General features: G+C 38.1%; 1 protein-coding gene across 5 annotated transcripts in view; it reads right to left on the bottom strand.

Moving 5' to 3' along the window:
- Positions 1–12,135, bottom strand: part of LOC107724862 (gastrula zinc finger protein XlCGF8.2DB-like) — a 22,302-nt gene that overhangs the window by 3,705 nt on the left and 6,462 nt on the right. For 4 of the 5 annotated variants that reach the window (XM_016533939.1, XM_016533942.1, XM_016533940.1 and 1 more), the window contains exon 3: positions 9,668–10,549. In XM_016533939.1, the coding sequence (XP_016389425.1) occupies positions 9,668–10,549 (882 nt within the window). Of the gene's footprint in view, positions 1–3,401; positions 3,513–9,667; positions 10,550–12,135 lie in introns of those variants that run through there. The other variant, XM_016533943.1, reaches the window with a different exon arrangement.

The raw sequence follows: 12,135 nt of genomic DNA, 5'->3' as shown, positions 1-12,135 counted from the left end.
AAAGAGTGAAAAATTTAAGGGGGTCTGAATTTTCTTAATTCAAGTTATATATATATATTGTTCTATTTGTGATTTTGAAGTTATATATAATATGTGAAGTGAAGTTTACTGTTAAGTGCACTGATGTCAGACTCATTTTGAATAATAAAGTTTATTAAATTGTTAAATACCCTGCCTCCACTACATAGGCCTATGTTTGTCACATCATTATAAGTGTTTGATCACCACATTTGAGTTATCATTGCAAAAAATGTGTTTATGTATATATATTCTGTTTATGTAGGCTATATACTGTATTCTATATACAGTACCCGTCAAAAGTTTGGACACACGAATGGGAAGTGTGTCCAAACATTTGACTATACTGTACTATAATATAGCCTACACAAAGAATATCGGCCGATATATCGGTATCGGCCTCCAAAAAACCCTTATCGGTCGGGCTCTAGTATTTTGTTACCTTGAAAGGCTTTGTCTTTATAATAGGAAAATTAGTTTGGCTGTAATGCTCAGACAACTTGCAAAATAGAAAAACCAACATGACAAAGAATCATGATATGATATTTTTGCCATATCGCCCACCCCTAATTACATGCATAACCTGATAAGTTGCTTTTCGAATGGGAACTGCATCCCCTACAACAGCGGTTCTCAATTCCAGTCCTCACGCACCTTCTTAAAAAGGCTTCACCATAGACAGAGCTCATGGCTTGGTGTTCCTGGGAATACCTTTAAGGGAATAATGTCACTGACTGGAGATCTGAGAACAGAAGCTTAAACAGAAGCTCTTAAGCCAGAGGATGCCTAAGTTCTATGGTCAGGGCATTTGCCAATGATGCTTACAGAAAGCCTAGTGACCTAGAGTTGTTATTCAGGCAGAAGTCTGCAGAGCGAACAACTCACAAGGATGACTCTCTATAGTGAGAGGAGACCTAGTGACTTTCTATTCTAGAGGAAGCACCTCAGGAAGATCACAACCTGGCACTACTAACAGAACGAGCTCTAAAAAGGCTGAAGCCTCAGCATGACGAGGCTTACGGAGAGCCTAATGACTAGACAGGGTTTCTGCAGGATTTTTAAGCTCAAATTTAGGACCTTTTTAAGACCGACTTAAAGTTTAAAGCAGTTGTAAAAGCCTGAAGTTTGAACATTTAGATTAGATAGATGTTGATAACATGTTTCTAGCATGATTAGCATGTTTTTAACATGATTAGCCTGTTACTAGCATATTGCTGGCATAATTAGCATGTTACTAGCATGTCGCTAGCATGTTTCTTGCATGATAAGCATGTTACTAGCATGATTGGCCTGTGACTAGCATATTGCTGGCATAATTAGCATGTTACTAGCATGTTTAGCAAATGATTAGCATGTTTCTTGTATGATAAGCATGTTACTAGCATGATTGGACTGTGACTAGCATATTGCTGGCATAATTAGCATGTTACTAGCATGTTTAACAAGTGACTAGCATGTTTCTAGCATGTCGCTAGCATGTTTCTTGTATGATAAGCATGATTGACCTGTGACTAGCATATTGCTGGCATAATTAGCATGTTACTAGCATGTTTAGCAAGTGACTAGCATGTTTCTTGCATGTTACTAACATGATTGGCCGGTGACTAGCATATTGCTGGCATAATTAGCATGTTACTAGCATGTTTAGCAAGTGACTAGCATGTTTCTTGCATGATAAGCATGTTACTAGCATGATTGGCCTTTGAATAGCATATTGCTGGCATAATTAGCATGTTACTAGCATGTTTAGCAAGTGACTAGCATGTTTCTAGCATGTCGCTAGCATGTTTCTTGCATGATTAGCATGTTACTAGCATGATTGGCCTGTGACTAGCATATTGCTGGCATAATTAGCATGTTACTAGCATGTTTAGCAAGTGACTAGCATGTTTCTAGCATGTCGCTAGCATGTTTCTTGCATGATTAGCATGTTACTAGCATGATTGGCCTGTGACTAGCATATTGCTGGCATAATTAGCATGTTACTAGCATGTTTAGCAAGTGACTAGCATGTTTCTAGCATGTCGCTAGCATGTTTCTTGCATGTTACTAGCATGTCGCTAGCATGATTAGCAAGTAGCGAGCATGTTGCTAGCATGATTAGCAAGTTACTATATTTACTGAACTGAATTGCAGCCTTTACGAATTCACAATGGCATTATGCTTTATGTTTGTTTATTTTTGGTATACTGTGCGCCTTTTGAAAGCTGCCTAATAACGCTGTTCAGGGATTCTGTGAAATGCACCACTTGCGGTATTTCGTCAGTTAATCAACACGGGCAAATTGCAAGCAATCATTTTAAAAAACTGAGTACTCAGATTTAATCAAGGAATCGTGACAGCCCTATAGCGCATACATTTCGTCCATTTCTTTTTCAAACCAGAAATGAAATACAGAAGCTTGGTTTCCTATAGAGAAGTATTAAAGAAGTAGAATACGGAAATATAGTCAATATAGCTTCTGATCATCTGAATTTCTTCTAAAAAAGAATTTCATTGACAATAATAAATGATATGCAACTTGTTTTTGACATATAAAAATGCTCAATATGATTGCTAGCATCTTTTTAGCGTCAGTACATCAATGTGAAACGGTAACCCATTGCTTTTGGCTTCAATAGATTCGAAAGTCATCTTAAACTATTTTCCCAAATAGGTTAGCCATTGATTCTGAAACGATTCTTTTAAAAGTGTATTGAAAATACAATTAGTAGGTTGTTTTTTGAAAAACATAAAACAGTAATGTTCCATAAGAAACTATATAATACACTATGCGTGCAAAAAGGAATGCACAGTATCTTTAAAGAACATTGTTGTTTACACTTTGACTACAGATAAAACACCACAGAGTTTACATGATCTAATTATTCAGGCAGTGTAAAGGATCAAGTCTTCATTAATTCGTATTCTTCAGATTTTCTGTAATATGCAGAATATCCTATGCACATTTGCGAAGAATATAACATTTATAATAGCAGAACAACCTATATACTCTTCATTCCTTACATATCAAATAAGATTACGGTCAAATTATCATAAACGACATCTATTCTTTTTAAAATCCTACATAAAATGAAAGAAACTAACCGTTTTCATTGTTTTCGATTCAGAAACTGATTCTGAGTTTTTAATGTTCCTAAAATAATTGTTTTGTTTAGGCTACTTCTATAGTATTTTTCCTAATTTAATGCTTGTTGTAATAAAAAAAGCCGAACTTGTTAAGAATAACCCAGGATCTGGTTGAAGGCAGCATCAGTATTAGTCTGGTCATGTGCTCTCAACACGTCTCCATGTCAAATAATCAGGACACTCGTATCACATTCTTCAACAAATACCGTTCATTTCTGCAGAGCTGGGCATTTAGCTTTGAGGATGAAACCAACCTGTTTGTTCCTCAGTGTCTTCGTGTTTCAAGCTGAATACTTCTACAATCCTCAGGTCTTCACTCTCCTGTTTAATGAACGCCATCTCGCTTCACCAGGAGGATTTCTGTGTCTGGAAATAAAGAAATATAAACTAAATCACATTAAAGTCAGTCAAAGTGAGAGTTAATGGCTGTAAACGGCCTGAGAACACTCAACACTAGTGCTAAACATTAATAAAGTAACATGAATCATACAAAACATACTTGGAAACAAAAATGCAGGAATTATTTCAACAATAAACGTAAAACAATGCATGCCCAAAACAATAATGCGTCTCTACATGACCACAGGGATTCGAGCGCTTCAACTGAATCGTTTGGCGAATCGATCGGCTCAAGTGACTCTCTACTGATTTTAAAATCCAAAATCAATTTGCGAAATACTTTAAAATTAAAGTATATTCAATTCACTAATTTTATGATTGCTCTCGGCGCACTGCACTGTGCCTAATTCGTTAAAGTTACTTAATAATTGAGCTTTAAGTGCTTTTAATTCGTAAAGAATGCCTGCAGTGACATTTTCGCAAAGTCAATCTATCTTGAATTTGTTTTGTTTAAAAATAATTAAATGGAACTGAAAAGTAATAACACGAGAATACAAGGGTTTTTGTGAATACGTTTTTAAGCCTAGTTAATTTGAAAATTCCAACCATTTGAAAGCTTTCGAGCAAGATGCGAAAGACAAACATTCAGTGCTCGCGCGATATGCGGTATGTGGCTTAAGCTTGCAGCACCGGCAAACGTTTCGTTAAGTAGTAATTTAAAGCTTTCTATAGATATATTTATCGTGTCTGTGAGGCGTGTATTCGCTGAGTCTCGGTTCATTTTTGTGAAGCGCTCCTGTTCAAGACCGAGACGGCAGTATAAAAGCACAACGTTTTGTTGATATTGTGAGTGCACACAAAACAAGTAGACACTCTGCAGTTCCGAATCATGTATTACTCTTATGAGCAAAAATAACGCATAGGCTATTTAAAGTGCTTTCCACTGAAAAAAATGCAAGTGATCTCGCTGGCGACTTCATCTCCTTCTTCAGCTTCCACTCTCAACACAAACTATTGGATATGCATCTAACAGCGCACATTTATCTAGGTTTAACGTTTAAGCATTGTTATTTGAACTGTTTTATATCTATAGATTTTATTTTAGGCAAGTCGTGATGCTTTGAGAAGGCTAAACTGCTATGGTATATGACCTATAACAGGCTATGATCAGCTCACTGTCTGCCGCTGGCCGCTTGCTCGTTACTTTAAAAAACAAAAACTTATTTAACGAACAAAAAATGCTCCAAACGTCTTCCTACATTAACTTAATAAGAAACGAAAGGAAATATAGCCTCACTTTGCCTTTGGGCTCATTGGCTGCAGCTGCCATTTCAACTCCCTGATTTTTCATGTCTTGCTTTTTGATTTCTAATAAAATAAATATTACAACAAATTTTAGTATTTTATCGCACTGAATATAAAGTGCAAGAAGTCACAAAGTCACTTGTCATTTAAAAAAATAAATAAATAAGGCCAGACAACAGCCTATAATGCTGAATTATTTAAATACCTACATAGTTAAATACAAATTAAATAAGTATAAGAATTAAATAGTGCATTCAATATTTTGAAATGTTTAAATTGAATAATTTAACTACATCGTTTAAGTTTTATCCAATACAGACTTGTTGCTGCTGTAGTTTTGTTAGTCTGAATTTAGTCTCAATCGCTTAATTATTATTAATTAAATAATAATTAAAACAAAATTATTTTGACGTCGGCTGGTCAGATGATTCATTCCGTTGCCACTGTCAACCATAGCAATGCCGCGCGGCATGATTTAACGGATTCACTCGCGTAAATTTAACATTGTTTGTCCTGAAACGGTATATGTGGACATTTGGTTCTCTTAGACAAACCAAACTTTTCTCCAGACTGTGAATGGATTATGTGGAGAAACCGAGCAAAGGGCGCTCCCTGCGGCACAGTACAGCTGAGCGGAAATAACTGAGCTGGCTGATCTAAACCCAGGAAGTAATCGTGCATATGGTCTATTGAGTCTCTTTCTGCGTCTTTCTTTCTCTTTGTTAGGAAACTCTGGTATCAGAATGATCTCGGTAGTAAATACGACTCGAGAGGCGCTCGCGTCTAATCTCAGATTAGGAAACATTAATATTTACGATTATTCCGATATCACGTGAAGGCTATGAAAAATCAAGGTGCAACACTGAGTGAAGAATATAAATGTTATTTTACAAATGATTATTTAATTTCTGTACCTGATATCTACATAACTGAATTGGTATCTAAGATTTTGGGGTCATGTGCGGTCCACAGTATCTTTTAGTACAAGATAACAGATCAAACACGATGTTAACAGCAAATATTAGATTTTCTTGCGTCAGGGCAAGCAATAACTTAATAATTAGCGCTAAGCCCTGTTTATCTCAAACTGCTGGAATACTGATAGCTGTGTTTGTCCATAAAAACAGAGGTAAAATGCTTGTTTTCTTATTATTTTATATATTTATGTAAATAAAGCAGTATAGGGATAATTTTCAAGGCAAGGTGAGTTTATTTATATAGCACAGTGGTAATTCAAAGTGCTTTACATACAAAGGATTAAAATAATCATGCAAATAATCACAACAATAAAAGCAAAGAATTAAAATTTTAAAATGATAATTGATTTAAAATGAATTAAGACTATGGCTAGTGTTTTAGCACATCTGATGTCTTCTGGAACCTGGTTCCAACTGTCTCCAGAATCACACCAAGATTCCTGACTTGATTTTTAGTTGTTTGACCCTAGAGTCAAGGTATGCATTCACCTTAAGAACTTCATCTTTGTTGAGAACTTCATCTTTGTTTCCAAATGCAATGACTTCAGTTTTCTCCTTGTTTAACTGAAGAAAATTTTGGCACATCCAACTGTTAATTTCATCAATGCATTGGCAGAGAGTCAATGGGGCTGTAGTCATTTGGAGATAAGGCTAGATAAATCTGGGTATCATCTGCATAGCTGTGATAGGCGATTTGGTTCTTTCTCATTATTTGACTTAGTGGGAGCATATACAGGCTAAACAAGAGCGGTGCAAGAATTGAGCCTTGTGGGACTCCACATGTCATGGAGGTCCACTTAGACTAGATGCATGATGTTACAAAAATGCAGAACAGAACTTTATCTACACATTTTTGTTTTGATAAACCACCTCATCTGTGAAACATGATGTTGAGGATACAACATTTTTTGAATGTCTTCATTAAATAATTTGGTAACACTTCAGAGACCAATTCTCACTATTAACTAGTTGTTTATTAGCATGCATATTACTAGCATATTGGCTGTTTATTAGTATTATAAAGCAGATATTACTGCCTTATTCTGCATGACCATATTTTACATCCCGTAATCCCCCCCATATAAACTTAACTACCTTACTAAGTATTAATAAGCAGCAAATTAATTTATTGAGACAAAAGTTGTAGTTAATAGTTAGTTAATAGTGAGAATTGGTCCCCAAACTAATACTGAATTAAATTATTGGTCACAATTTAATGTCAAGTCTGTTTTCATCCACAAAATATTTAATTAACAGACATTGTGTATTCATATACTTTTGTGTATATCCTGTAATTTGTAGTTATTGTTCCGGAATCAAAAATTATATTTTTCTATTTGTTGTCTGAATTGTGTTTTCTCTCGTCTTTATTCTGAATTTTCTTCAGCACACGATCGACTACAGGATGAACACAATCATCTACAGGATGAGAAGAGGAGAATACAACATGGTGAATCTGTCTTTATTATGTTATTTATTCATTATTCATTTAAAGTCTGTTTTCAGCAGTAAAATACAGTTTTAACTGTGTGCATTCATTTATTTTGTGTATATCTTGGGTCTGGTAAATGGTCACCAGTTGTTTATATAATGTAGTGTGAAGACAGTTGAATGAAGACAGATACTCTTTTATCTGTGTCATAATTCGGGTTTCGTATAGCTCAGTTGGTAGAGCATCGCTTTATACAACGATATGCAACCATGTGATCATGGGTTCAATCCCAGAGAAGGCACGTGCTCATAAAATGTGTATGCACTGTAAATCACGATTTTCTGTGAGGGTAGGTTTACTAGGTGTGGTCATTCATACAAATTCGTATAATGAAGTAGCCACCTAGTAAAATATGTACAAATTGCAGTGAGATCAGGTTGGACCATGTAAAAAGTCCACACATTGCATTTAAATAAACATGCATTTTGATTGGTAATGACAGTCATACGTCATTTCATGACGCCAGACGCAACATGACACTGTCATTATTTTTACGCCCACTAGAGGGCACTTAACTTTTAATTAGATTAGGTTAATTAGAACATCAGTCAGTTATCTTGGCTGTGTTTTGGATAGTAATTTAAGTGGAGTAAATATGGCGTAAATTTAACGCTAGAATCAAACACATTGCAAGATATACTAGGTTTTTTTGATAGCGGAAGTTTAAGTGTGCTTGCTATAGGACTTGTTCAATGCCATTTTGAGTATGCATGTAGCTCTTGGATGATTGATTTTAGAGACGCAACGATCAATCGGCCAGGGATCGGAATCGGCCGATTTCCCTCATGATCGGCCCGGATCGGTGATCGGCCGATCAGTCTCACTTCTTTCCGATTCCAAGCCGATCCGTTTTGTTACCAGCGGCACAGGCAATAACGTCAACCGCGCCTTCTTGCTCTTCTCTCCAACGACCCCTTCCTTCTCTCTCACACACGTCTCATTCGCTCCGGTTAAATAGTGCTTGTATTGCGCATTATTTGAGTCATTCCCGCAGGTTTCACGCTTAGACCAAAAGCGCGCGCACCAGAACTGATCAATATTAGTGGAGCACACACAAGCTGCCACAAATACCAAAATGAGTGTCTAACTGCACTAAAACGGTCAAATACATACAAAATTATGTCAAAATGCCCGTCTTGGCGAGTATCCAGTTAAACACAGTCAGTTTTGGAACGTTAAATAGTTGAGAAAGAGAACGCATGTTGTGTAACAGTATATTGGGTCTGTGGATAAACTCTTAAAGGGACCCCAGTCCAATATTCCTGCTGCTGTCTGTCATGTTAATCAAAGAACAAAAGACAAAGAAAATCACTTTCTGCTCTTGTCTGAATACGTTTTATAACTTTAATGGTAAGCATTAATCTGTATTTAATTTTTACAATGAAGACTACAGAAATTAAAGTAATCAAATGTAAAATAATACGGATGTGTTATTTTACATTTGATTAATTTCTGTAGTATTTCTTACCTGAATAAATACTTACTTAACCTGAAAAACTTAGTTTCATAGCTCTCTTTATTCTATTGCATTTATTTGTGCTGTTGTTTGCAATTTTTGTATTTGTTCTTATTTTATTAATTACTTTTTACTTGTTTTTTTATGAAAATAAAACTTTGCGTTGAAGAAAAGTAGATTTTTGTTCGTATATGCTGTCAGTTATAGTTCTTAGAAAGAAAATCAGAATCGGCAGATCACACTAACAAAAAATCGGAAATCGGAATCGGCCAAGAAAATCGCAATCGGTGCATCTCTAATTGATTTACCCAGTATGTGGATGGCAAAATTACAAAAGTCATAAGACTAGTTTGTGAGATTAGTTTTACAATGCTTTTAGTCGTGTGGAAAATAGACATTTCCAGCAGCGGATGGTTAACTATTGTAGTGGTCCCGTTGCGGACTGATAGCTATATTCTCGCTAACAATCTCAAATGAGTTCACATGCACAAGACATAAAATGCCAAATATATATTTATATTTATTTATTTATGAGATGAAGAATGCAAATGGTTATGAAGGTAGACAATCAGATTTGAGCCACATTCAACTTCAGTGTGAACGTCACCTTTATTTCACAGAGATGCATATTTTCTGGTGCCATTTAAAAAAAATGGCTTTATAGTAGTGAATTAATAACAGGTTTCTATGATCCCACACAGTTTACAGTTGCAAGTACTTTTCATGTGTGAATCAAGGGTTACGTCTGAAACTCTTTACACACTAAATGCTTCTCTCTAGTGTGAATTCTCATGTGTGACTTAAGATTTCCATTTTGTGAGAAGCTATCCCCACACAGTTTGCAGGTGAAAGCCTTCTCTGTTGTATGAAGTCTCACATGAGTCTAGAGGCTTACTTTACAGCTGAAACTCTCTCCACACTGATGACACACAAAACCCTTCTCTCTTGAATGTTCACTCTTCGTGTGGGAATTAAGGGTTTCAATGTATTTGTAACCATGTCCAGACAGATCACGTGCGAACGACTTCTCTCCAGTGTGAACTCTCATGTGGGATTTGAGGCTTTCTTCATATTTGTAACTCCTTCCACACTGATCACATGTGAATGGCTTCCCTGAATGAATGGTTATGTGTTGATTAAGGGTTCCTTTTGTAACGAAGCTCTTTCCGCAGTGTTGGCATGTGAACGGCTTTTCTCCGGTGTGAATTCTCATGTGTTGTTTAAGGTTTGCTTTCAGTGTGAAACTCTTTCCACAGTGTTGGCATGTGAACGGCTTCTCTCCGGTGTGAATTCTCATGTGTTGTTTAAGGTTTGCTTTTAGTGTGAAACACTTTCCACAGTGTTGGCATGTGAACAGCTGCTCTCCAGTGTGAACTCTCATGTGGGATTTAAGAGTTTCTTTATATCTGAAACTCTTTCCACAGTGATCACATGTGAACGGTTTCCCTCCAGTGTGAATGGTTATATGTTTATTAAGATTTCCTTTTTTAGTGAAACACTTTCCACACTGATCACATATGAACGGCTTCTCTCCAGTGTGAATGATTACATGTTCATTAAGGCTTCCTTTTAGTGTGAAACTCTTTCCACAGTGCTGGCATGTGAATGGCTTCTCTCTAGTGTGAATTTTCATGTGTTCATTAAGGTTTACTTTTAATGTGAAACACTTTCCACATTCATGGCAAGTCAAGTAACTGGGAGATTTGGTCTTCTGAACTGAATTTGTTTCAGTCGGTATGGATTTTTCTACAACAAAGAAATTATGTCTCTCATTTTGATCTTTCTCTTCTGTTTCTTTCAGTTCTTGACTCTCTTCTTTTATTGCCATCAGGTCTAAAGTGAAAAAATGACAAATAGTTAATGGGAGTTTAATGGCTCAAAGCAACAGAGAGCAAAACCAAGATAAAAGTATTAAAACATCAAAACTAACATTATGCATCAAAACTAACATTATGCAACAAAACGTACTCAGTTACTAACGTAACCTCGGTTCCCTGAGATACGGGAACGAGTACTGCGCCTTGCTAAAGACGCTATGGGAAAAAGCCTTTTTTCTCCTGAACTGAAGCCTTTTTCAATCACGCAGTGAAACTGCACGGCCATTGGTTCGTGCAGTGTATTAAAAACAAACCAATGGCTTGGCAGCGGAGCAGCACGAGCCTATGGCGACAAAGCCAGCCAGAATGGGTGGGGCCATCTGGCTATATATATGGCCGCCTCACAAATCTCTGCAATGGACACACCGCTAGACCACGCCCAAGACGTGGCGATGCCTCTGGTGGAATGGGCCCATACTCCGATGGGACATTGTAGGCCCAAGGAAGAGTACGCTAGCGTGATAGCGTCTACTATCCACCTAGAAAGTCTTTGCTTCGTGACCGGATGCCCTTTGGTGCGGTTACCGAAGCTAACAAAGAGTTGTTCCGACCGTCTGAAGGGGGCGGAATGCTCAATGTAAATTCTTAGAGCTCTGATGGGGCAGAGCAAGGATAACTTTCGGTCCTCTTCAGAGGGAGGAAGCGCAGAGCGCGCGATGACCTGTGCTCTGAATGGAGTGGAGAGCACCTTGGGTATGTAACCATGCCTTGGTTCCAGGACAACCTAAAAGTCGTTAGGCCCGAATTCCAAGCTATTCGCTTTACAGATGCTAGTGCTAGAAGCAGAGCAGTCTTCTAGACTGTAGCGGCTCAAAAGGAGGGCCCTTCAGGGCCCTCAGCACAGTGGGCATATCCCATGAAGGGACAGTGAGGGGGACGAGGCGGATTCAGCCTCCTGGCGCACCTCAAGAAGCGGACAACCGCGCTGTTCCTGCCCACCGATTGGCCCGCAATAGGGGCAGGAGAGGCCGCTAAAGCTGCTACGTAAACTTTGAGGGTGGATGGGAGCGTCCCTTATCCAGCAGCTCTTGCAGGAATGACAAAACCACTGATAGGTCAGAGGTAGATGGGTCTTCACCGCGGTTTAGGCACCAAGCAGAGAAAATAGACCACTTAAGGGCATAGAGGCGTCTCGTAGACGGGGCTCTAGCCTCCGAAATAGTGTTTAAAACTCGCTCTGGGAGGCTTGTAGGCTCCCGTCGAGCGGCCAGAGGTGCAGGGCCCACAGCTCGGGCAGAGGGTGCCATATTGTCCCGTCCGCTTGAGAGAGGAAATCTGTCTCAACGGAATGGGCCAAGGGGCTGCTACCAGCAGCTGTGTCAGCTCTGATAACCAAAGTTGGTTCTTCCAGAGAGGGGCCACCAAGAGAACCTTGTGTCTCTGTTCCCTGATTCGCCTGATTACCTGTGGGATCAGGGCAATTGGGGAAAATGCATAAAGGAGGAGGTTGGGCCAATCATGGGCCAACGCGTCCCTGATCTTCGAATAATAAATTGGGCAATGAGAGTTGTCTTCTGAGGCGAAGAGGTCTACCTCGGCCTC

This window comes from Sinocyclocheilus rhinocerous, unplaced genomic scaffold, assembly GCF_001515625.1.
Source record: "Sinocyclocheilus rhinocerous isolate Xijiao unplaced genomic scaffold, SAMN03320098_v1.1 scaffold7629, whole genome shotgun sequence".
Lineage (NCBI taxonomy): Eukaryota > Metazoa > Chordata > Actinopteri > Cypriniformes > Cyprinidae > Sinocyclocheilus > Sinocyclocheilus rhinocerous.
The sequence above is the reverse complement of the archived record's forward strand: the minus strand, read 5'-3'. Positions and strand labels throughout refer to the sequence as shown.